This window comes from Rhinolophus sinicus, linkage group LG05, assembly GCF_036562045.2.
Source record: "Rhinolophus sinicus isolate RSC01 linkage group LG05, ASM3656204v1, whole genome shotgun sequence".
Classification (NCBI taxonomy): domain Eukaryota; kingdom Metazoa; phylum Chordata; class Mammalia; order Chiroptera; family Rhinolophidae; genus Rhinolophus; species Rhinolophus sinicus.
The window spans coordinates 86,504,758-86,528,941 of record NC_133755.1 but is presented as its reverse complement, the minus strand read 5'-3'; the positions used below and the strand labels follow the sequence as shown (position 1 = coordinate 86,528,941).

Genomic DNA, 24,184 nt, shown 5'->3' with positions numbered 1-24,184 from the left:
ATAACATATATGAGGTGATGGCACACATTGCTGCTCAATAAAACTTAGTTCCATGTCAAGCTTTCTTTGTAGATGTACTCCTAAGATTTCCACTAAATTATGCTTGGCTCTGGATGCAAGTTTCCAGATAGAGCCATCTAAATTAGTTTATAATGCAAGTACGTTCTGGATGAAAGAAGAGTTTTCTTCCACATTTCCTTTTGTTGTTTGTAGATCAATGACTTGTGTGAAATACACATTGATACAGTTCTAAAGGAGATAGACAAAACTGTATTAATTTCCCTGCCTGAAAGTGGAGCTACCAAAGTAGAAGATATGTTGGCACTCAATGAGGTATGCATTTATGTATTATATTTTAATCATAGAAATACTGGCTGAGAAACCTAAAACGTAAATTTACAATCTAAAAGTAGAAATCTGTGTCAGCATTTAGATATCCTAGCTTTTTTGTTGTTGATATCCTCAGCTTCCAAGACTTACAAGGCTTCAGCAGCCCCAGCCGATGGCCACACCGAGACATTATTTTACTCACGTCCTCAGTCTCATGCTGGAGTTCCTGGGCTTCTATCAGTGGTTCCCTGCTCTTCCTTTGCGCACACTCCCAGGGCAATATCATCTGTCCTCACGTTTTTAACTATGACAAACATTTTCTTTAAGTCACCCAGAAATCTGGGAGTCATTTAGAGTCCTTTCCTCACTCCCATTTTCTTAATCCAGTCAGCCTTAAGGCTTCTGCCAGGTTTTGCTTCTTACTCAGATTTTGCTTGAATTACCTCTTCTTTTTGGTACCTACTCCATTCTTAGGTCAGGCCCTTTTGGCTCTGTTTGAGTTTAGTAATTCACGTTGTGGTGTAACTGGTCTCTGTGCTCCATATTTGGCCCTGTTATATCCATCCTCTTCATTGCCACCAAATCTGATTGTGAAACTCCCCAGCTAAAGTCCTTCAATGTCCAGTCCCCCCGGCATAAAACCTAGTCTCCTCAACATCACATTATATTGAAATTATCTGAATACCTATTTGTCCTTCATTGGCTCGAAAGTACAAAGACAGAAACCCTGTCTAATCATTTTTGAGGCCTGGTATATTGATACAATCTCTCTCAAAAGCACTCACGTTATGTCTTGAACTGAACTCTTTTTCTTTCTTGCCTTCCTTATGCTTCAGCTACACCCACGCCGCCAGTTTAGGTCACCTTGCTAATGTCCCTTTCAAGACAACCAAGGGTGGCTCCATCACAAGGGGCCCAAAGTGGCCTATGAAAAACAGGTGCCTTTGCCCCTCTTTCTGTATAAATGCAGCTTCTTCCCAGGACACGTCTTCTGTCTTTAGGAGTTAGGGTACCCAGCCAGCTTCTTGCCTTAGGACTACTTAGGCACAGGTCAGCCTCTCCATCCCCAAATTCTAGATGACATGTGTCAAATTTTCTGAGTAGTTCTTTTGAAGTTCCCTATATTTATGTCTACCAAATCTCTACTGGTGATCAATCTTCCCTTCTTGATCAATGTGGGGAATAGGCTGAGGGTTGCCTCCCCTGCTACCTTTTAAGAACCTCCTTCTTTACATTTTGTAGCATCTTAGATGGTTTGTTCTCAGCATTGGGGCCCTTGGTTGTATTAATAACAGAGACAACACTAAATGCTCCATTTTAACATCCTGTTTTTGGAGCAAATTTAAAATGATTGTATCTTCCTGGCTATTTTTTCCTTTTGCCATTTTTAAGCTTTTTATCTTTGAAATCTGTTCTGTTTGATATGAATATAGTTGCACCAGCTTTTTCAGATTATTATTTTCCGGATATCCCTTTTTCTATTCTGTTATTTTCAACCTTTCTGGGTTTTCCTACTTTAGGCTTTGTCTTATAAATAATATTTAGCTGGATTTTGTTTTTCATTTTCTCTGAAAAAAATCTCTGTATTTTTTTTAAAACTGGTAATTTAGTTTATTTATATTTATTCTAGGTATCAATATGTTTGGATATGCTTTGTATATTCTCTACTCTTTGTGTTTTCTGTTTACCCGAATTTACTTATGTATTTCTAGAAGTTATTTTTTATTCTTTTACAAATATGTCTGGTCTTTTTACATAGTATTTTTCCTTTCTCATATTTTTTATTCTATTTTGTATTTAGACATTTAAAATATATTTCATGACAATGCCATTATCTGAAGAAATTGGAGGGTCTGATTCTGCTCTTTGCTCTTTCTACCAACTCTTGCTCAGGGTGGCTTGTTTGTGTTTTTAATATTATGGATTGTGAGCTAATGAACACATGTCCAAATGTAATGAACGTGGGGTTAGAACCTGTCCCTTTTTATTTGCTCCTGTGTGGTGCCTAGGAGTTTTACCAACTTGGAGCAACTTTATATTAGTTTTCCAGAGCGTAGAATTGCTAAAACGACAAGGTAGTGTAAGCTCAAGTCCTAAATCTATGTAAGGGTAAACTAGTAGTTATAAATTCCCAAGGGAGAATTTGTCCCTCCTCCCCAGAGCCTCAGCCAAGATAGCTTACTTTCCCATTGGTTTAGTCTTTCCTCGAGAGCATAACCATTGATTTGCCTGATGTTATGTGGGGAAAGGGGTTGGATAAGTCTCAGTACCAGCCTCCTACACTTGTGAGGGATCCAAGGCTTTATTTGGTGTTTGGTTAGGGAAAAAGAGGTTCCCATAGAAGCTGTGGTTTCAGCTTACTTTTTGTGTTAGGCCCACATCTTTTTTTTATTTTTATTGACATATATTGTATATACAGCAAAATGTGCAAATCATAAATGCACCTTTCAGTGAATGTTTGCATATGACACATCATAACCATCAATATATAGAACATTTCCTTCACCACAAATGAGTCCCACGTGCTTCCAGGCAATAAACAACCCCCAGGAGTAATCACCATTTTGGATTCCATCACTGTATATTAGTTTTGCCTATTTTTGAACTTCATATACATGGAATCATGCAGCATATATTCTTAATGTCTGGATTGTTTTGTTCATTGTTACGTGTGTGATTCATCTGTGTAGTTGCGTGAAACAATAGTTCTTTCATTCTCATTGCTAAATATAATAAATTCCATTGTATGAATTTATTATAATTTATTCATCCATTGTATTGTTTAGGGTGTTTGGATGGTTTATGGCTTTTGATTGTACACTGAGAATTCTTGCACATTTGTTTGGTGGACTTAAGGACTTATTTTGGTGGGTCTATATCCAGAAGTGGAATGGCTGGGTCGTTGGTTATGAATATATTTATCTTTTGTAGAAACTGTCTTTTTAGAGTTGGACTGTGTGAATTAGGAGCCAAACAGGTTTGTTCACACATTGCATTTGATTAATATATCTCTTAAGTTTCTTTTCATTGATCCACCTTTATTTCTTGCTTTTTTTGGGAGGGAAGGTTAACAGGACTTTATTGGGGAACAGTGTGTACTTCCAGGCCTTTTTTTTTTTCTTTTTCCAAGTCAAGTTGTTGTCCTTTCAATCTTAGTTGTGGAGGTTGTCAAACAGCTTCAAGTTGTTGTCCTTTCAGTCTTAGTTATGGAAGGCACAGCTCAGCTCCAGGTCCAGTTGCCGTTTCTAGTTGCAGGGGGCACAGCCCACCATCCCTTGCGGGAGTCGAAACGGTAACCTTGTGGTTGAGAGGATGCACTCCAACCAACTGAGCCATCCGGGAGCTCAGCGGCAGCTCAGCTCAAGCTGCCGTGTTCAATTTTAGTTGTAGGGGGTGTGGCCCACCATCCCTTGCGGGCCTCGAGGAATTGAACTGGCAACCTTGTGGTTGAGAGCCCATGCTCCAACCAACTGAGCCATCCGGGAGGCAGCTCAGCCCAAGGTGCCGTGTTCAATCTTAGTTGCAGGAGGCAGAGCCCACCATCCCTTGCGGGACTCGAGGAGTTGAACTGGCAACCTTGTGGTTGAGAGCCCACTGGCCCATGTGGGAATTGAACCTGCAGCCTTCGGAGTTAGGAGCATGGAGCTCTAACCGCCTGAGCCATCAGGCCAGCCCTCTTGCAACTTTTTAGCGTGGTAAAGTATACATAAAATTTAGCACTTTAATCATTTCTAAGCACACAATTCAGTGGGAAAGTACATTTATAATGTTATGTAACCATCACCATTATCGGTTTCCAGAACTTTTTCATCATCCCAAACTGAAACTCTGTACCCATTAAACAATGACTCCCCAGTCTCTCCTTTCCCCATCCCTGGTAATATCTGTATTCTACTTTATGTCTCTGTGAAGTGGCCTACTCTATGTACCTCATTTAAGTGTCCTTTTGTGTCTGGCTTATTTCACCTAGCATAATGTTTTCAAGGTTCTTCTATATTGTGGCACGATCAGAACTTCACTCCTTTTTATGACTGAGTAATGTTCTATAGTATGGATAGACCACGTTTTGTTTATCCATTCATCTGTTGGTGGACATCTGGGTTGTTACCACCTTTTAGCTATCATAAGTAATGCAGCTATAAACATTGATGTATAATTATCTATTTGACTCTCTACTTTCAGTTCTTTTGAGTATATACCTAGAAGTGAAATTGCTGGACCATATGGTAATTTTATGTTAAACTTTTTGAGGAACTGCCAAACATTTTTCCACAGAGGCTTCACCGTTTTATATTCCCACTGACAATGCAAGAGTGTTCCAATTTCTCCACATGCTTGCCAACACTCGTTATTTTCCATTAAATTGTTTTTTTCTTTTCATAAAAGCCATCCTAATGTGTGTGAAGTGCTGTCTCAATGTGGTTTTGATTTGCATTTTCTGAATGTTGAGTGTCTTCTCATGTGCTTATTTGCCATTTGTATATTTTCTTTGGAGAAAAGTATTCCAAGCTCTTTGTCATCTTTTTTTTTTTTTTTTTTAAATACTTTTTGTTTTATTTCATTTGTCCTCTAGAATTTCCCATATTCTAGATTTTGGTGATTGTATCCTAGTAGTGTGATTTAAAATGGAGGGGGGTTGAGGGGTGGGAGAGAAGGGGAAGGGATTAGAAAGTACAAATTGGTAGTCACAAAATAGTCACAGGGATGTAAAATACAGTATGGGGAGTATAATCAATAATATTGTATAGATTATGTAGGGTGCCAGATGGGTGCTGGATTTATCAGGGGGATCACTTTATAGACTGATCAGATACCTGACCACTGTGCTATAAACCTGAAGCTGATGTAGAATAATATAGAATGTTAACTCTAATTAAATATATGTATATGGTCACAGGATATAAAGTATACCCCAGGAAATATAGACAGTGGTATAGTAACAGCTATACGAGGTCGGACAATTAAGTTCGCAAACTCATCCTGGAAAAGTGCTACACACCTCATTGTTGAATATCACTGCAGTCACCTTCAAAGTACTCCCCTTGGGAAGCTATGCACTGATGCCAGCACCTCGTCCACCTGTCAAAGCAATTTTGGAGCTTTTTTTTCTGGAATGGCCTGCAGAACTATTGTTGTATCACCCTTGATGTCCTGAATGTCATCAAAATGTCTTCCTTTCAATATTTCCTTTATCTTCGGGTAAAGAAAGAAGTCATTGGGGGCCAGATCAGGTGAGTAGGGAGGGAGTTCCAATACAGTTATTTGTTTCCTGGCTAAAAACTCCCTCACAGACAGTGCCTTGTGAGCTGGTGCATTGTCGTGATGCAAGAGCCATGAATTGTTGGTGAAAAGTTTAGGTCGTCTAACTTTTTCATGCAGCCTTTTCAGCACTTCCAAATAGTAAACTTGGTTAACTGTTTGTCCAGTTGGTACAAATTCATAATGAATAATCCTTCTGATATCAAAAAAGGTTAGCAACATCATTGCAACACATTTGTGAACTTAATTGTCTGACCTCGTATACAACGCCAGAGGGGTAGTAGACTGGGAGGGGGGTTGTCACTTTGTGAGGCGTTTAAATGTCTTATCATTATGTTGTACCTGTAACCAATAAAAAAAAAATTTTAAAAACCCAAACACATTCCTCTATCCATTGAATTACTTGTAGATTAATTAAATCTGAAAGCTTATTCAGTTCAAGTTCAATTTCTTTTTCTTTTTCTGACAGAATAGTTCACAGGTGACAGTATGTTTTTCCTATTGCGTCACATCAGGAGGCACATCATGTCATATAGTTTCCCTTTTAGAGATAGTAATACTGAGCAATGGGCTCAGGTGTAGTCAGCTTTATCTATCATTGCAAAGTTTCCCACCAACTTTTCATCTAAGTGTTTACTGAAGGTTTTGGCAGTCTTTGATTCCTGTTACCTAGAGCTGTTATTTTATTGAAGGATGCAAAATGTTGATTTTTTAAAATTTTGGCATTTATGGATAAAATATTTTTATAAAGAAGAAATTTCCCTCATTAACTGGTTGGTTACTCTGAAATAGAATTTGTACAGAAAAGTCAAGTTCAATGCTCCAACTTCCCTTTTACACAGCAGTTAGAATGAGTAGGAGGAGGGAAGTTCCTATGCCAAAAGGAATGAGTTGGCTCACTAGGAACTTCTAAAATAACTGTTGAGTTTTCAAGTGTTCAAATGTTATGAATTTATGAATTATATATTTGAGGGACTCAGTTCATTGCAGTCACTGTTCTTTTTGATGTTTACATTTTCCCCATCTTTGTCCAGTGGCATCCTTAAGGCCGGCTTTTGTGTTTTTCATAAGAATCCATTCATCTTTGAAAGCTTCTTTGCTTTTTGGAATTATATAATATTTTAAGCTCATCGTATACATTTCCTGCCCCAGATCTGCGACCATCCATTTCTCCAGTGAGCCCATTCCTTTCACTGGTAGCAGAGGCAAATTGTATTTGGAGATCACAACTGGGTGTTAGGAAAGGCACCCATTTTTAACTTTTAGCTATTTCTTATTGTATCATTTCTGCATCTCTAATTAATATACTTGGGGTACTATTTTTTGAGTTAGAAAATTTATAAATTATTTTCTTCCTACTTTAAGAAGTGAGCATTTAACTCTTTGACCCTATCCTCTGTCATTCTTCCCTTATCTTCTCAAAATAGTTATAAAATTATTTTTAGTTAAATAACAAGACATTATTATGCCTATGTAAATATTGGCCAATGCAGAATCATGTAGTATACGTGTAATATATCTTTTCTTATACAACTTTTTATTTTTCCTGGGATTTCTAATTGCCTTTCCCCCCCCACATTTTCTTTCAAATACACTGTTACATCGGAGTGTCACCCCCTCCCAACCCTATCCCCTCAAGAGACCTCCCTTCAGAGCTCTCTGTATCCCTCTTTCATCCTGGGTCAATTATGTTCCAGGTCAGCTGCAAAATTGTTGATTTGGGACTCTCTCTGCTCTGTTTCCTGGATTTCATGTTATTCTAGGACAGAGAGCCCTTGGAATGCTGTATTGGTCTTTTCTCAGCAATTGAAAATTTCCAAAGAAGCTTCCTATTTCCTGCCCTGGGGCAAGGGGTAATTTCCTGCCTGTGGTTTTCTTCTTGCTCATCCTGGTATCTCAGTATGTGCACTCCGATACCAGGTCTTACTTGTAAATACACAGGGCATAAAGGAGTAGGGGAATTTCTATGTCCACTTCCTTCCTTTTGTCTCATTTACAATGAAAATCATCTTCTATTGGTATGTACCTAAAACTGTTCTGACACTGTCAGCTGCTCAGCGGGGGAAATTTATATACTGCCAGAGAAAATTTACTTTGAACACACAAAGAACTTTCACATGCATAGAAAGAGAAACAGATCACACAAATGAGGGAAACGGATAGATTAAGGGCGCTCGAGTGTAAATGTGGTTACATTGATGTCACACAGAAGAAGTTATTATTATATAAATTGTAAGTCTCAAAACTGTAAGTCAAGATACAGGAGGTGGAAGTTTGAAGTGTGCCTTTGCCAGTCGATATGCCCCAGTCACGTGCAGGATCTAAGAGCCAGTAAGAGTGGGCTGTCTTCCCACAAACCTATCATCAGGTGGGCCACTATGGTGAAGGCAGAATAGGATTTGTAATGACAGGGAGTCTGGGAAGAAATCCGTTTTGGAAACATGCCATATTAATGTTAGTTTGGGGGGACCAGGTTAGTTTGTGCCACCCAGTGGTTTCAGACCATGTTTGGGAATCTGAGCTGTTTGCCATCAGGGAAGTGTTTCTTGACTTGGAGCCTCTAAGCGAGGTTTTAGGACAGATTATGTTAATTAGTAAAAAGCTATTGTCCACCAACTTCAAATTGGACCTTCTGCTGTGTGATGCGGGGTCTGGGATTCTGCAAACTATCTTCATCCTTGGCGAACTGGGTCCCTTTTAGGCTTCGCCAGTAGTGATGCCATAAGGAGGGTGAAGGACAGGGAAGGGACCTGCTTTTTCCTGTTTTGCCTCCTGTCCTGACACTGTCACACGGGCAACAGCTCTTCACCTTGGCAGCGGCAATGAGTCCCAGGCCCCAGCTTTTTCTCCGCTTTTCCAGAACCAGCTCACAGATGTACCAGCCCCTTGAGGTTGCTCTCTGAGCTCCTGGGGCAGCAGTGCCAGCCAGGGAGCTCCCTCACTTCCCAGCTCCAGGTTCTAATAACTCCATCCTCCTCTCTTTGTTTCCACAGGCCCCAGGGGTGGTAGCTGCCTTTTGTGGTTACTATCTCTGACCTGTGTCCCCTTTTGCCCTGTGGTCCTTCAACAGTTGTTTAACCAACTCTATATTAAATTCTTTCATTGTGTTGGTTAAATTAGCTGGTGTGGCATGTGTTTTCCTGACTGGACCCTGACTGACATGTATGTCTCGATAGATATACAAATGGAATAGACAGTCAGGGAAATAGTTAAGACCCAAGTTATGATAGGAGAATCTTGGTCAATATATGAAAGGTATTAAAAATTATATCAACAAAATCAACATGGCTCCATAGAGACAGAAAGTAGATTAATGTTTGCCAGGGTTATGGAGATGGGGAAATGGGAGTGACTACTAATGGGAATGGGGATTCTTTGGGGGATGATGAGAATGTTCTGGAATCAGATAGCAGTGACGGTTGCACAAGTCTGTGAATAGACTACAATTCAGTGACTTGTACACTTTATAAGGGTACATTTTGTGGTCTATGAAATATATCTCAATTTTAAAAAAATAGAAAAAAGCTTCCAGAAAATTAATTTGTCTTCCAGGACATCCCTGACTGCCCCTCAGTATTTCAGTCTGTTCTTCACTGCGTTGTAATCTTCAAGGACTAGTCTTCCCAAGAAGAGGTAGGGTCCTTATCAGGAAAGAATGCTTTACTACCTGTGGCCTCAACTGGTAGTGGCATACTATAGAAGCAGTTTTGGCAGTGACATTATTTTGCCACTTGTTGAACAGGAGAAGATGGCTGGACCACTGGGTTGCCAATTGACGCAGGAAATTTCTCTGTGGGGGTGTTGTGTACATCTAAGCTTCTTATCCCTGGCATTTATGGCAACCCAGTGAGTTGTCAGGATTTTTTAGGATGATCCGATTCAGCAACGGTCAAATATAAGTTTTTTTGCAGGTGTTCTTTGGTTGGGGATTGTGGCGAGCCAGCCGCCACGAGTCGAACGGTTCCTGAAAAGGGGAGTGGCAATGAAAAAAGACACTCACACAAATGATGATGGCGATCGCGGACCCCAGTGATGCTGAAGCCACTAAGTTTATTCTGTCCCCAGAATTTATACATTCTGTGGCTGTGCAGTTTAACAATCACAAAAATGCATTACCTCATTAACAGTAAATCTTTAACTTTAGAGCAGAAACTACAAAATCACTGAAACTACAAAAGATGATTATCTTATCAATTGCCCTGATAGGCATCAGCCTTCTGTGTCCGGGAACTGGCCGCTCCCACCACATTCCTGAGCAGCCTGCAAGCACCCTCCAGGTGCAGGCAGAGACAATTGCCTCAGGGGGAGGAAATAGGTTAAGCATAAACCGAGCCATTCTGTTAAGGCTCAGAGTTAGCTGTAACCATGGCTCCCCACAGGGGATATTGTGTATGGGACAGTATCAGTGAAGATCCCAGCAGGTGACACACCTCAGGAGCCCCACAGGTAGAAGTCATCACCACTGCTGGGGTTGAAGAGCCCAGGGGAGGAGATAGTGTTTTTAGAGCCCTGTAAAAGCTGGAGCCAAGTGGTCTATAGATCCTGTGCCTTCTTGCCTGCTTGACAGCCTTGCTTCACCAATCTTGCCCCCTCTCTTCCAAACTATACCTTTTTCGTCTTCTCTGGACCCTTCCCACCAGCAGTCTAATATGTTCTCATCTTTTCCTTGCCAACAAGCAAAAACCTTCCCACATCTTCCATCACTTTTCAATCACAACCAAAACTTCTCCAAATTCTCACACATGCTGCCTTCACTTTTCCATCTCTCATTTCCCATCTCCATTTTCTTTCCCCAATTCCTGGCTCAAATTATTTCTGGCACTAATTATTATTTCTTAAAAACTTAGTGAGATACAATTCACATACCATACGATTCATCCATTTAAAGTGTACAATTTAGTGGTTTTAGTATATTCACAGAGTTGTGCAACCATCACCACAATTTTGGAACATTTCATCACCCCAAGAAATCCCATACTCATTAGCAGTCATTCCCCATTTCTTCTCAACCATCCCAGCCCTACACAGCCATTAATCTGTTTTCTGTCTGCAGATTTGCCTATTCTGAACGTGTCATACGAATGGAAAATAACGATTGTGGTATTTTCTGACTGGCTTTGTCACTTAGCCCTGTATTTTCAAAGTTTATTCATATAGTGTATCAGTGCTTCATTTCTTTTTTTTTGCTGAATAATAATGCATTGTATGGATATGCCCCATTTTAGTTATTCATTCATCAGTTGATGGGCATTTGGGTTGTTTCCATTTTTTGGCCATTATAACTAATGCTGCTGTGAACATAAATGTACAGGTTTTGTGAGGACATGTTTTCGTTCCTCATGGATATATACCTAGGAGTGGAATTGCTAGGTTAACTCCACGTTTAACCTTTTTAAGAGCTGTTGGACTATTTTCCAAAGCAGCTGCATTATTTTACATTCCCACCAGCCGTGTATGAGGATTCCAATTTTTCCACATCTTTGTCAACACTTATTATTTGTCTTTTTTGTTGCAGCCATCCTGGTGGGTGTGAAGTGGTATCTCACTGAGGTTTTTGTTTTTATTTATTTATTTTTTTAAGTGTGTTTCTTACAGGGTCTTCCTTTTTTTTTTTTTTTTAATTGGGGAAGGGGTACAGGACTTTATTCGGGAACAGTGTGTACTTCCAGGACGTTTTCCCAAGTCAAGTTGTTGTCCTTTCAGTCTTAGTTGTGGAGGGCACAGCTCAGCTCCAGGTCCAGTTGTTGTTTCTAGTTGCAGGGGGCGCTGCCCACCATCCCTTGCGGGAGTTGAACCGGCAACCTTGTGGTTGAGAGCCCGTGCTCCAACCAGCTGAGCCATCCGGGAGGCAGCTCAGCTCAAGGTGCCGTATTCAGTTTTAGTTGCAGGGGGCAGAGCCCACCATCCCTTGCGGGACTCGAGGAATTGAACTGGCAGCCTTGTGGTTGAGAGCCCACTGGCCCATGTGGGAATAGAACCTGCAGCCTTCGGAGTTAGGAGCATGGAGCTCTGACCGCCTGAGCCACCGGGCCGACCCCCTCACTGAAGTTTTAATTTGCATTTCCCTAATGGCTAGTGATGTTGAACATTTTTTCATGTGCTTATTAATCTTTTGTATACCTTTCTTCAGAAACGTCTATTAAGATCCTTTGCTCATTTTAAAGTTGTGTTATTAGTCCTTGTTTTGAGTTGTAGTTGTTTATATGTTGTAGATACTAGTCCCTTATCAGCTATGTGATTTGCAATTTTTTCCACGCATTCTGTGGGTTGTCTTTTCACTTTCATAATGATGTCCTTTGAAGCCCAAAAGTTTTTCATTTTCACGATGTCCAATTTATCTTCTTTTTCTTTTGTTGCTGTTTTTGGTGTCATAGCTAGGAAAACTTTGCTTAATCTAAGATTATGAGGATCTATGCCTATGTTTTTTAAAAGAGTTTAATAGTTTTAGCTCTTACACTTAGGTCTATGATTTATTTTGAGTTAGTTTTTGTGTATGATGTAAGGAAAAGATTCAGTTTCATTCTTTTGCAAGTAGATATTCAGTTGTCGAATCCCATTAACTATTTTTATATAGTATTGGAAACATACAGAAGAATTTATGTGGTACCCTCTCATTTATTCTTGTGGGCACATTCTTTTAAAAATATTATGTTAGTTTTGTGAGGTTTTTGGAAATACCAAGGGAGTGCCAAGATAAACATGTGTGTTCAGTCTGTCATAGTTAATGTCTGGTTTTTTTCTTAAGGGATTTCAAAGCAAGCAGGGTTGGTGTGGAGTGTTTACAACATTTGTTCAATCTGCCAGGGTCTCCTGGAAGTGTCCACTTTCTTTTTTTTTTTTTTTACTATAATTTAGTAATCAATTTTATTTGCTAATTAAAATTAAGAAGCTTATCCTAATCCACTATTTGATTACAAAATAGAGCTGTTCATACAAGGAAGGCAAGATAAATACCTTGTTTTGCTTTATTTACAATTTTCAGGATAATGAGTTGGTTCCCTACTATCCTTCAATTAGATTTTTTAAATTGTTATTGAGTCATGTATTTAAATATATTTGATGGGTTTTAATAAATCGAATTTTTTTTTTTTAATTAGTTTCAGGTGCACAAGACAAAGCAAAACTTAGACGTTTATCATTTATATCCCTCACACTGTGTGAACCCCCCTCCCCCCATCCACTATCCCTCTGTACGTTCCCAAAACCTCTCACCTTCCCCTTATCCCCACCCCCCCGCCCCTCTAGCAACCCTCTGTTTTTCCTCCATGTTTCCAAAACTGTTTCTGATTAGTTCATTCACTTATTCTTTTCTTTAGATTCCGCATATAAGTGAGATCATATGGTATTTGTCTTTCTCTTTCTGACTTATTTCACTTAACATAATGTTCTCTAGGTCCATCCATGTTGTTGCAAATGGTAAGATTTCTTTCTTCTTTATGGCTGCGTAATACTCCATTGTATAAGTGTCCACTTTCTTAACACTCATTTTTCCTGCTAGACTGAAGTGGCTCTCAGCCACCATTATCATTGCAATGTTTAACACTGTGTTGAGTAAATTAGAAATGAATGATGGAGAAAAGTCAGAAGAGGTGGTGGGAGTGAGGAAGATCAGAGAATGTCTTCCAACGGGAGGAGGAACACCATTTTCCCTGAGACTGAAACAAGATGTGGATGGGTTCAGATACAGATGAGGTGGTATAAATGGGAATGACAAACTTAGAAGTACCTCTCTCTCAATCCAGTCGCCAAGAAAGGAACACATGAGGGCAGTACATGGGGCATAAAGGACCGCCCAAGGCTTGCCTGGAGAGAGGTTTGCTAGACAGGCTTGGGTTCCTTCACAGAAGTGGTTTGGAAGTCCCAAGCTGGCTGCTCCCCTTTACTTTTCTCTTTCCTAAAATGTATGGATGTTGTAAACATGTCAAAAGACCTATTCAATTCTATAAGCCTGTTTTCTTTTCTGAATTTAACTAGTTCTCAACTTCTTTGTGAAGTTTTTGCTGACTACTAAAAAAGTTCAGAAAAGCAAAGAACAGTCTTTTAGAGTCAGTCAAAGCTGGTTTCAAACCTTTATCTTTACCACCCACTGTGTGACCGTGGAAAAATTTCTTATTCTTTCTGAGCCTCGGTTTTCTCATCTGTGAAATGGGGACAATAACATTACCTATCCCAAGAGGTTGTCATTTAACTAAATGAGTTAATACACATGTAGCTTTTAAATTGATGCCTGGCACGATTGATGCTCACATCATCATCTCTCTGCTCCTTCAGCCTTCTTTCTTTTGATCGTATAAATGTGAATGTAGATGTCCATGTCTGGTTGAGTCTGATGAAGGTCAAAGACTGAATTTTTCTTCTTCTCTTTGCATAGGCCTTAGCAGCTGTGCCTTTAGCCATTGACAGTTTGGGATCAGAAACATTATGCTGTTGGCAATGATCTCTAGTTATTTTCAAGTGGTGTTAATTACAGTTTTATAAATTAAAGTCATCTTAATCATTTTCACAGTATTTTTTAAGTATCTGGAAATTAATAGTCATTTCTTTACTTAATAGACATACACAAAAGAATGGGCTGATGTTCTAAACCACAAAAGTAAGCATGTGGAAGAAGCTGTCAAAGAACTCATATCAATATTTGAGACTATTTATGAAGTTAAGTACAGTGGGAAAGCAGCAAAACATATACCAGGTAATTTCACTAGCTATAATGTTTGTATCAGAAGAGTTACAGGTATGTTCCCAGGTAGGCACCTTCTGCTTAGCAGGTACCAAAATTCCAGACTCCCAGAAAGAAAGCATAAAGCGCATCATTTGCATAAACTGTTTAGGCACAGTGAGCCCTTTTTATCAGTTAGAGAATGGTGGGAACCTTCTGAAATCCAAGTTCCCAGATGCCAACCAAGGACCAACCTCTCCGTGGATGGGACTCTGTGGTCTGCTATGTTCTCTCTCTCTTTCTCTCTCTGTCTCTTTGCACAGCATTATAAAATGTCTGGAGATATTTTCAGTTGTCACACGGCATGAGGAGGTGTTACTGTCATCTACTGGGCAGATAATAGGGATGCTGCTGAATATCCTAAATGCCCAGGACAGCCCCCAAAACCAAGAATGTCAATGGTGCTGAGGATGAGACACTCTGAGCTTAAGCAAGCATCCACAGCATGTCTTCTTTCCTTAGAGTTTTTCCATTTAAATTAGTTTTTGTCAGAAGGGTCAAAAACACAAAAATATCAGCTCATTAAGTTAGAAAACTCAAAAAGTAAACAGATATTTTAGAAAGATGATATGTAAGACCCTCCTCAAATGTATCCTAATTCTAGATACTAAGAGAGTATAAAGAGTATATTTCTTAGTAGAATGACAATCTATTGAGATGGGTGATTTAAATTGAATTCAAGAATGACTGGGTGGTGAGTACACAATGCAGTATACAGATGGATGTATTATAGAAATGTACACTCGAAATCTATGTAATTTTACTAATCAATGTCACCCCAATAAATTTTTTAATTAAAGTTTGTTGGGTTGAAAATTGTTAATAAAGTTACATAGGTTTCAGGTGTACAATTCTGTAGTATATCACCATATATCACATTGTGTGTTCACCACCCAAAAAATCTGAAAACATTTATCCATAAAGATGTATGTGCTTTGATGTTCACTGCAGCTTTATTTACGGTGGCCAAGACATGGGAACAACCAGTGTCCTTCACCCCAATAAATTAAATTTAACAAAGAATCATTCTCCAGGAATAAATTGCAAAAATTTAAATTAAATACTTTTCAAGGAGAGGGTTGGTAGATGAGGGTAAATGGGATCAAATACATGGTCATGGAAGGAGAACTGACTCTGAGTGGTGAACACACAATGTGATATATAGATGATGTATTACAGAATTGTACCCTTGAAACCTATGTAACTTTACTAACCATTGTCACCCCAATAAACTTCAATTTAAAAAAATATACTTTTTAAGAGAGGTTTTCTAAGAAGGTTTGGCCATATAGAATAAGCCAGACGTTCAAGATTAAATATCATATATATATGACATATATATGTATATATATATGTGTGTGTACATATATGTACATATGTGTGTGTGTGTGTGTGTGTGTGTGTGTATATATATATATATATTTATTTATTTATTTATCTATAGAACCGAGGAAACATGTTGCTTTTGGAAGTGAAGCAGAGGAGGGTGAAAGCCATGATGAAGAGACTAATATTGTGACTGCGGTTGCTGTTAATGACAAAGAAGATGAATTTAAAAAGGTATTTATTGTGAAACAACCTCATTGAATTTCACAGAATTATGACTCATAGGATTGTAGATAATCCCAAATGGTGCTTTATTCAGGCAATTCTGCAACCAACCTGTGGGGATTTGTAACTAATTTGGAATTATAACGGAATTCAGAAAATACAATTTTCAGTTCTGCACTGTAGAATCTGACAGGATAGCATTCCTTACAGTTTTCCCCGACATCATCAACTTTTAATGTGATCTGTCCACTGCGTTTGTATAGTTCTCTCCCGCTGTTGTGATTGACCATGCTTTATTATATAGTACTTCTGGGATTGTGCTGCCAATCTGTTTGACTGAGAGTGGAGAATGTTTTTCTCAGTTATTGTGTTTAATAGAGTTACCATATTGCAAGCCCAGATTTTGATAAACTTGGGGCTCAGGGATCTGCAGTTTTAACTAGCGCCATGGATAGCCTGTGGACTCTCCTCCCGGAGAGACCCTGGGTAGGCAGATTTTCACATTGCGTTCAGATGTGTTCAGAATGAAGGTTGAGAAGGAGGCACAGGGTTTCCTGCTCCTTCTTAGGCCTCACCCTTCTGGTTATGCATCAACCCTGAATGCCACTCCCACATTTGTACTAATTCTTACTTTCTCCTGCTCCTGTCAGTTTTCTTTTAATTCATGATAGTCATCTTCTTATCATTCTTTCTCTATTTTACATTCTTTTACACTGTTTCTTTTTTAACACACATTCTAATACATACAGTTTTGGAAATAAACGGCACAGTTTTGTTCCACTTTCACCTTCTTTCTCAAGGATAAGAACACCAATGGATTGGGACACACTTTTCTGCTGAGTGTAGCCATGGATTTCTTCTCAGTACCATGTACCAGGCAGCCATTATCAGTGTGCAGCGGTCTGCTGGAGAGAAGTGTACTCCCAGCTTAGCAGTCCTTCTCCTCCCGTTGCACTGCCTTTGACACTGGCTGGAGTCCTTAGAGCAAGACTGAGTGCCCTCAGAGCCTCTTGGATTGGGGGAATCACTTGGAGCTGCCTCAGTGCCGTCACCTCCTAAATAGCCTCTGCCTCTCAAATCCACATTGCTTTCAGAATGGTCTATCTAACATAAATATTTGATTAGCCCACGCCGGTGCTTTAGCCTGATCATCTACCGTCCCTGACCTACTAGTCTCCTTTGCTCACACCTGACCTCCCTTCTGACCCAACTCACCCTGCCGGTCTCAGAGGGGCAGGGTGCAGAATGGAAAGAAATAGTATGGGCAGAGACAGGCCCTGGATGTGTGACTCACTGTGCAAGCCAGACGTGGTGCCCCGACCCCTGCCCATGCTCTATACTTGTCCTGCACTCTCAACCAGTAAACTTGCTACTTCTCTGCAGGGGAAGAGGGGCTTGGAGAGAGGGGCAAACCATGGTCCAAAGATGGTGGAAGTTTCATCCCATATAGTTTGGTATTTTACATTTTAAAATACATTTATCTACCAAGCTGAGCATTTTGTGGATGGGACTAAATATCCTCTTATGCCCGCTCCCCTAAGCCTTGAGAAGTGCATCCCACTTAATAAGTGCTTCAGTTTTGTTGAGTGAATTAGTGAGTACTGAGCAAGCTACTCTTACTTTGAATAAACTGTTCTTGAATTTTGACTTTTCAGTCGGTCCTTAAGGTTTGCTAGGGTGTTTATGAAAGCAAACTTTTCACATATTGTTTTGAAAAATAAGCAAGTAATTTAGGATTGAACTTATTTCTACAATATAAATGAACTTGTGTAGTTCATTATTTTTCATCTTTCACATGACTCTTCAAATATTGTATTCTTGCTTTGGGGAGTGTTAGAGTTTTTATTTTTTGTCCCAGTTCTAATATGATTTCTTATTACAGGAATGTAAAGAGGTCTATGCTTTCTTCACTCATCAATTACTAGACAGTCTTCAAAAAGCTACACGGTTATCTCTGGACACAATGAAAAGAAGAATATTTGTTGCAAGGCAAGTTGAAAATATGCTAAATATATCTGATGATGCTGTCATCACATGCTAATATTATAATAGCACCTCTCTTTATAAATTTATTAATTTAAAAAAATTATAAGATTTAAAATATAGCATTGAAGAAAAGGCTGCATGAAAACATAGGGTAATAAATACTACAAGAATAGTGAGTGAGCAAATGAACAACCAAGTTCCTAGCAGCCAGGCCAAGACAAAGAACACTGAACATGACCATCCCCCTTACTGGTCTTTTCTCTGCTCACCCAAAGGCAACTTCTATCCTGAACTTGATGTTCGTCATTGTCTAGGTTTTCCTTACGGTTTAACACATATTTGTATCCCTCATCAATATATCATTTAATTTTGCCTGTTTTGGACTATGTTCACTGTTACGTTTTTGAGATTCATCTATGTTGATATAACTTATTTTCACATCTATATAGTTGGAGCATACATAATCTATTTATGTCTTCTACTGGTGATGATCATTTTGGTTGTTTCCAGTTGGGCTATTGTAAATAGAGCCTCTATGACCATTCTTATACCTGTTTCTTGCTCCACCTGCTAAGAGCGGAATGGCTGGGCCCTGGGGTATATGTATGCCTCACTTTACCAGGGAAGGCCTAGCATGAGAGTCTCCTTCTTTGCACACTGTTGGTATTGTTCAATTCAAAAAATGTTCCCAGCCTTGGGGTGTGTGCAGTGGCATCTCATTGGGATTTAAGTTACTGGTTACTGATGAGGTTGAACATGTTTTATTTTTAGGAGCCATTTGTGCTTCTTTCTCTTCCTTAAAATGTGTATTTTCCTTTCCTCTCCTCTCTTTTCCTCCCCTCCCCTTTTTTCCCCTCCTTCTTCCTCCTCCTCTTTCTTCTTCCTCTCTCTCTCTCCCCCACCCTCCTCTTTTCCTGTCTTTCGATTGGATTGGATTTATTCATAGATGTTCTTAGTGTATTACTTTGTTGATGATAATATAGCAAATACCTATCCTTTAAAACATTTTTTATCAGTCTTTGTCTTAGTAATTTGTGATTTTTATGTTTTTTAAAATCACTCTTTCCCTACTTCATAGTATGTTCTAAACGTTTCATCTTTTACATTTAGTGATTTAATCCATGTGGTATTGATTTTTGTATTTAGTGAGAGGCAGGAAACCAGTATATTCTTTTCCATATGGTTAATTACCAAGCAAAAGTTTTTGAAAATTAATTTTTCTTTTGGGAAGGTTATTTAAATTACATTGAATCTATAGATAAATTTGGAGAGAATTAGCATCCTTCCAGTACTGAATCTTCCATCAGGAATTATGGATTACTAGAGTCTTGGATTTTTTTGGTCTTCTTTAATATTTCTATTAAGTTCTATAATTCTCTGTGTAAAAGTCTTGCACATTTTTGTTAGATTTATTCCTTGGCTATTCATTGCTGAATTTTAATTTAATTACACTGTTAAAATCTCCCTTGTGATTGTAAACTTGTCAAATTTTCCTTCTATTTTGGTCAGTTCTTGTTTTATGTATTTTAAGGCTATGCTGTTGGATACATACTGGGTCTTAGTAGTTAGATCTGCTTAGAGCGCTGTTCCTTTTATTTTTATTTGGTGAACCTCTCCATCCGTATTAGTCCTGATTCCTCATATTCTTTTTTAGTCTAGTATGTATTTTACTTCCCCAGCTTTTTTTGTATATCTTTTTTTATCCTTTCATTTAAATCTTACTGTGCAGTTTTTGTTTTATCTCTTAAAAGCATCGTATACCTGATTATTTTTATTCAATTTAAATATCTCTGCCTTTTTAAATAGACTCAGTCTGTTTTCATTTACCATGACTTTTTGATACAATTACTTTTACTTTATGACATTTTATTTTGTGTTTTCTTCTTACTATCCTTTTTCTTTGGTTCATTTCATTATCTCTGTTATCTTTGGGATGGATAATTTTCCCTTTTTATTGTCTTTCCTATATTTCAGTTCTTTAAGCAATTACCCTTAAATTTAGAATACACATATTTAGCTCCAGCTTTAAAAAGTACTGTCTATGGTTGATGAGAAGTTTGTAATAAGTCTAACTGAATATTGTTTTTTTCCTTTATAAAATATTTTTTTATTTATTAAATTTATTGGGGTGACAATGGTTAGTAAAATTGCATAGGTTTCAAGTGTACATTTCTATAATATGTCATCTGTATATTGCATTCTGTGTTCACTATCCAGAGTTAGTTTTCCTTCCATCACCATATATTGGGAAAAAGGGGATCAAATATATGGTGATGGATTGTTTTTTATCCTTGATGTTCTGCAGTTTTCTTTCGCTGTGTGTAGTTATTATTTAATCCTGTTTTGTTTGTAGAGTGACTTTCTATCTGAGGGTCTATAGTGTTTCTTAATCCTGGAAAATCCTCAGCAATTTCCTCTTCAGTTGTTGCTTCTGGGACATTCCCTTCATTTTGTTCTTATGGAATTCCTAGTAGTTGAATGTGGGATGGATTAACCATATAATTTATTGGCCCGACTAGGACCCTCTTTTGAGTGGAGAGGCACTATTCAGATGAGTGTCAGGACAGACTGAACGCGGAACTGTCCTGGGAAGCCTGGACGTGCGGTCATCTCAAATGTTGAGGCTTCCCTCCCTAACTCCTAACTCCTAACTCCCTGTCATATATTTTGTCTTTTTGCATTTCTGGGCTACATTATGTGTAAGCATCTCTGTATCTAGTCTAAAGATGATCTCATCTATTGCATCTTAAATATTTCAGTTAATATTTTTTCTTATTCTCCAGATACTGTATCATTTCTACCTTTTTAGTTGAGCTATTCTTTATTATTATTTTTAAAATATACCTTCATTTATCTTTTTGAACATTCTCAATATACTTGTTTTAGAATTTTTCATACTTCTATACATTGAATTCTATCTGGAGTGAGGTTCTGTTTTCAATTTTTTATTTTTTCAGTTCTCTTTCTTACTGCTAAACATAGTTGTGCTCATTGGGATTTTACTTTGAAGGCCCTCTTTGAGCAGGACATTTTGTTTTTGTGTGTTTCTCTCTCTCCTTCCCTCTCTCCCTAACGAGGAGTTTCACTTTTGACTTCACATGACCTTTGGAATCTTGAATACAGAACCATGTTTCATTGGTTCACGTTTACTGCCGCCTGAAGAGATCCTGGGCTATGGCAGATTCCGCTGGCGAGCACACAGGTGGCCCTGCTTAGTCGCTTACTAGGGATGCTGTGGATTTGCTTCTGTCACCCCAGGCTCACAACTTCTGGAAAAGCTCTAGTTTAGGCAATGGGTTGACAGACTAAATTTTGTTGTTATTTTGCCTCTCTTTACAAGTGGGGGGACTTCACTTTTGTTTCTGGCTTCAGTTAGCAAGCTTGGCTGAGGTCCCATCTCACACGGAATGCTTTCAGTCCCCTATAGACCACGAGAGCCAACCTCCCACTGTCACTGCCTGTTTCCTGACTAGACCCTGGCCGAGCTGTTTGTGTGTTTCTGATCCATTTCTGATTGACGTTTATCTTGTATTTGCGCATTCTCACATCCTTTATATTCTATTCATGATTTGATGTATTTGGCCCAAAGAGGCATTTTTGAAGCCTGAACTTGCTATGCCATATTGATTACAAATCCTGCAGTACTTAAGTAATTTTTGAAGAGGTATGCATGAGTATAATACTTCAGAATCCTCCCTGCCCCAAATGTCTTTCTCTTCCCCTCACACATGAATACTAGTTTGGTCAGTTTGAATCATCATCTCTTTCTTTCACACTCTACAAATACTGCTTCATTGCCTTCTTTTGTTTACATTTCAGATGCGAGTTCTGCTGCTAATTTGATTTTCTTTTCTAAATAACAACTTGTTGTTTGATGCTTGCAGGATTTCCCATCTTATTCTTGCAATTCACAAATTATATGTTTAGATGTAGGCCATTTTCTCCCATTAATCTGTTGGGCACACAGAGAAACTATGAATTAGAAAGGTTTTTTTCCTATGTTTACATACTTTTAGTTCAAAGAGTTACTTGTAATAATATGTTTATCTGGGAACCACTGGTCCTGAGTGTTAAAGTTGGGTCTCCACTTTGAACTGCGGAGGCTTTAGGTTTCTTGCGATCTTGCCTCTCCCCATTTCCTCTGTTTGTGTTTGTAAATGGAAGTGTAGTTTTCAGTAATGATAGCTTTTCTGGCTATGGAAAGTTTACATTTATGATAATTTTATCTGGGATGAGGCCAGAGGTCAAGGCAGAGGGAGATAAGCAAACTAATTTGCAGCTTTGATATGTGTCCTTCATTGCTTGCACTCATATGTCTATACGTCTTTACTTCTATCTGAGCATGAGTGAGATTGTTTAAAAAGGCAGTTTTGGGAAGGCTTTGACCAACAACCCCCTGTTTAATCTTTCAAAAAAGTATATATAAAAAAGTACATGAAAGTATATGCTTTTGTTGATGATCTCGTGCAGCATCTGTTATGGGGCTGGGAAAAAGGAGTGCTTTTAGTAAACCTTATTAAATGTTTATTACTGAGAGGACATTAAAATACTAGAAAATGTATATGAGACTCATATTTTACTTCTAAGAATATTAAATTGCTATGTTTTCTTAGGTCTCTGAAATTTATGGTTCCATTATAAATAACATTCTCTTCATGTAATTCAGTAGTTTGAAAATGGTCTTTATTTTTAGGATTGAGTGTTATGGCATAGCAAGAGATTTATGAAACCATAGGTTAAAGTTTATCAGCTAAATGTCCATCTTATTACAGCCTATATGGACGAAAGTGGTCAGAAGATGTTATTTCCTTTATAAAAACTGAAGTACATCTTGCGATTCCTAACGTGGTAAGTATTATTGAATAGTCAAGTTAATGCAATGATATTTTGGGAATGTATTTGAGAAGTGTAGCATTAGTACTGAACTTTCATTTGTGGTAACCTCTCAGTCCTATGTATTTTTTGACTTCACCTCAGTATTTAACAAAAATCAAAATGTTACTTATATCAATTATAAAAAGATTGCACTGCATAGCTCATGGTACACTGAGGTTGGTATAGCAGTTTAGCATTTGTTCAGCCATCAATTAGCAATGATTCCAAAAACATTGCTTTTTCTTACTTCAAACATTAAATTACCTAAATAAGACCATCTCAGAAGTCCAAATCCCTACCTCAAGCACATGACTGTGAGGCAACCCACTAACAATGGCGGAATAGAAAGAAAGAGAGAGACTATGCCCTGAGCATCATGGATCTCTTGTGCTTTCTCATGGAACTTATCTCTACCACCATGCCAGCTGCTCATTGGCATCTGGAACCCTGAGGCACACAGGATGACTTGAGGTGCATTCTTTGAGGGGCTAATGGATATGATCAGGAAGGGGCAATCTGTGACTTACCTAACACCACATATACATGGTCTGGCCTCCCGAAGGACACCTTGTTTGCTTATTTGGCACATTTCAAAGAATTGAGATCAGAATTTTGGCAGTATAGTCTCTTCAGTTATTTTGCTTCATGGACATCAATCATATAGTCCACAATTTTGGGCTGCATCTAGCCACTGTCACATGGAAAGGATGACAAGTACTATGTTTGACCTTTTTTTTCTGCAGGAATTGATAGAATAGGAAAACTTCAGGATAGAGAAAGTCTGCATGCAGTTTGCACTTCACTCACATCCCTCTTCTCAAATACAACCTTTTCCTTGGCCAGCTGAGGCTTTCCCCACTCAGTGTGGAAAGGGGATGGTGAGACTCAGAGGGATAGATTGTATTTGCCAGCTGTAACAGGAACTTGTTCCTTCTTTCCACAGGTAATGGTTCCTAGTTTAGATGACATTCAGCAAGCCATTAACCGTATGATCCAGTTAACCCTGGAGGTCAGCAGAGGAGTGGCTCACTGGGGGCAACAACAGACCCGTCCCATCAAGACTGTTGTTACAAGTCCATCCCGTACCACTGCTGACCTGGCCGTTTCAAGCACAGGAAAACAGTTTAAGAAGGAAGAGAGTAAGAATGTTAAATCTCAGACCAATAGAATCTTAGAATTATAACAATTAGTAAATGCTCTTTCTGATTTTTTCTGGGTATGACAGCATATAATTTTTAAAAGTAATTTTTTATGTTTCTTAAATTTTGCATTAAGAAAACTGGTGTTCAAATGGTGCCATGATGGTGATTTAGGTTAACACTATGCCTACTACATCCCGGGATCACACCAAAATTATAAACAAATTATAGAAGAATCAACCTCAAGAATCATCTGAAAACGAACTGAACAGAACCCCTGTAACTAAGTATATAAAGAAGAGGCTGCATTGAGACTGGTACAAGGAGT

At 38.5% G+C, this 24,184-nt stretch overlaps 1 protein-coding gene across 1 annotated transcript in view; it reads left to right on the top strand.

Moving 5' to 3' along the window:
- Window positions 1-24,184, top strand: part of DNAH8 (dynein axonemal heavy chain 8) — a 358,656-nt gene that overhangs the window by 88,632 nt on the left and 245,840 nt on the right. The window contains exons 21-26 of the mRNA XM_074332879.1: window positions 214-333; window positions 14,143-14,278; window positions 15,750-15,865; window positions 17,739-17,845; window positions 22,615-22,690; window positions 23,661-23,856. Of these exons, the coding sequence (XP_074188980.1) occupies window positions 214-333; window positions 14,143-14,278; window positions 15,750-15,865; window positions 17,739-17,845; window positions 22,615-22,690; window positions 23,661-23,856 (751 nt within the window). The remainder of the gene's footprint in view (window positions 1-213; window positions 334-14,142; window positions 14,279-15,749; window positions 15,866-17,738; window positions 17,846-22,614; window positions 22,691-23,660; window positions 23,857-24,184) is intronic.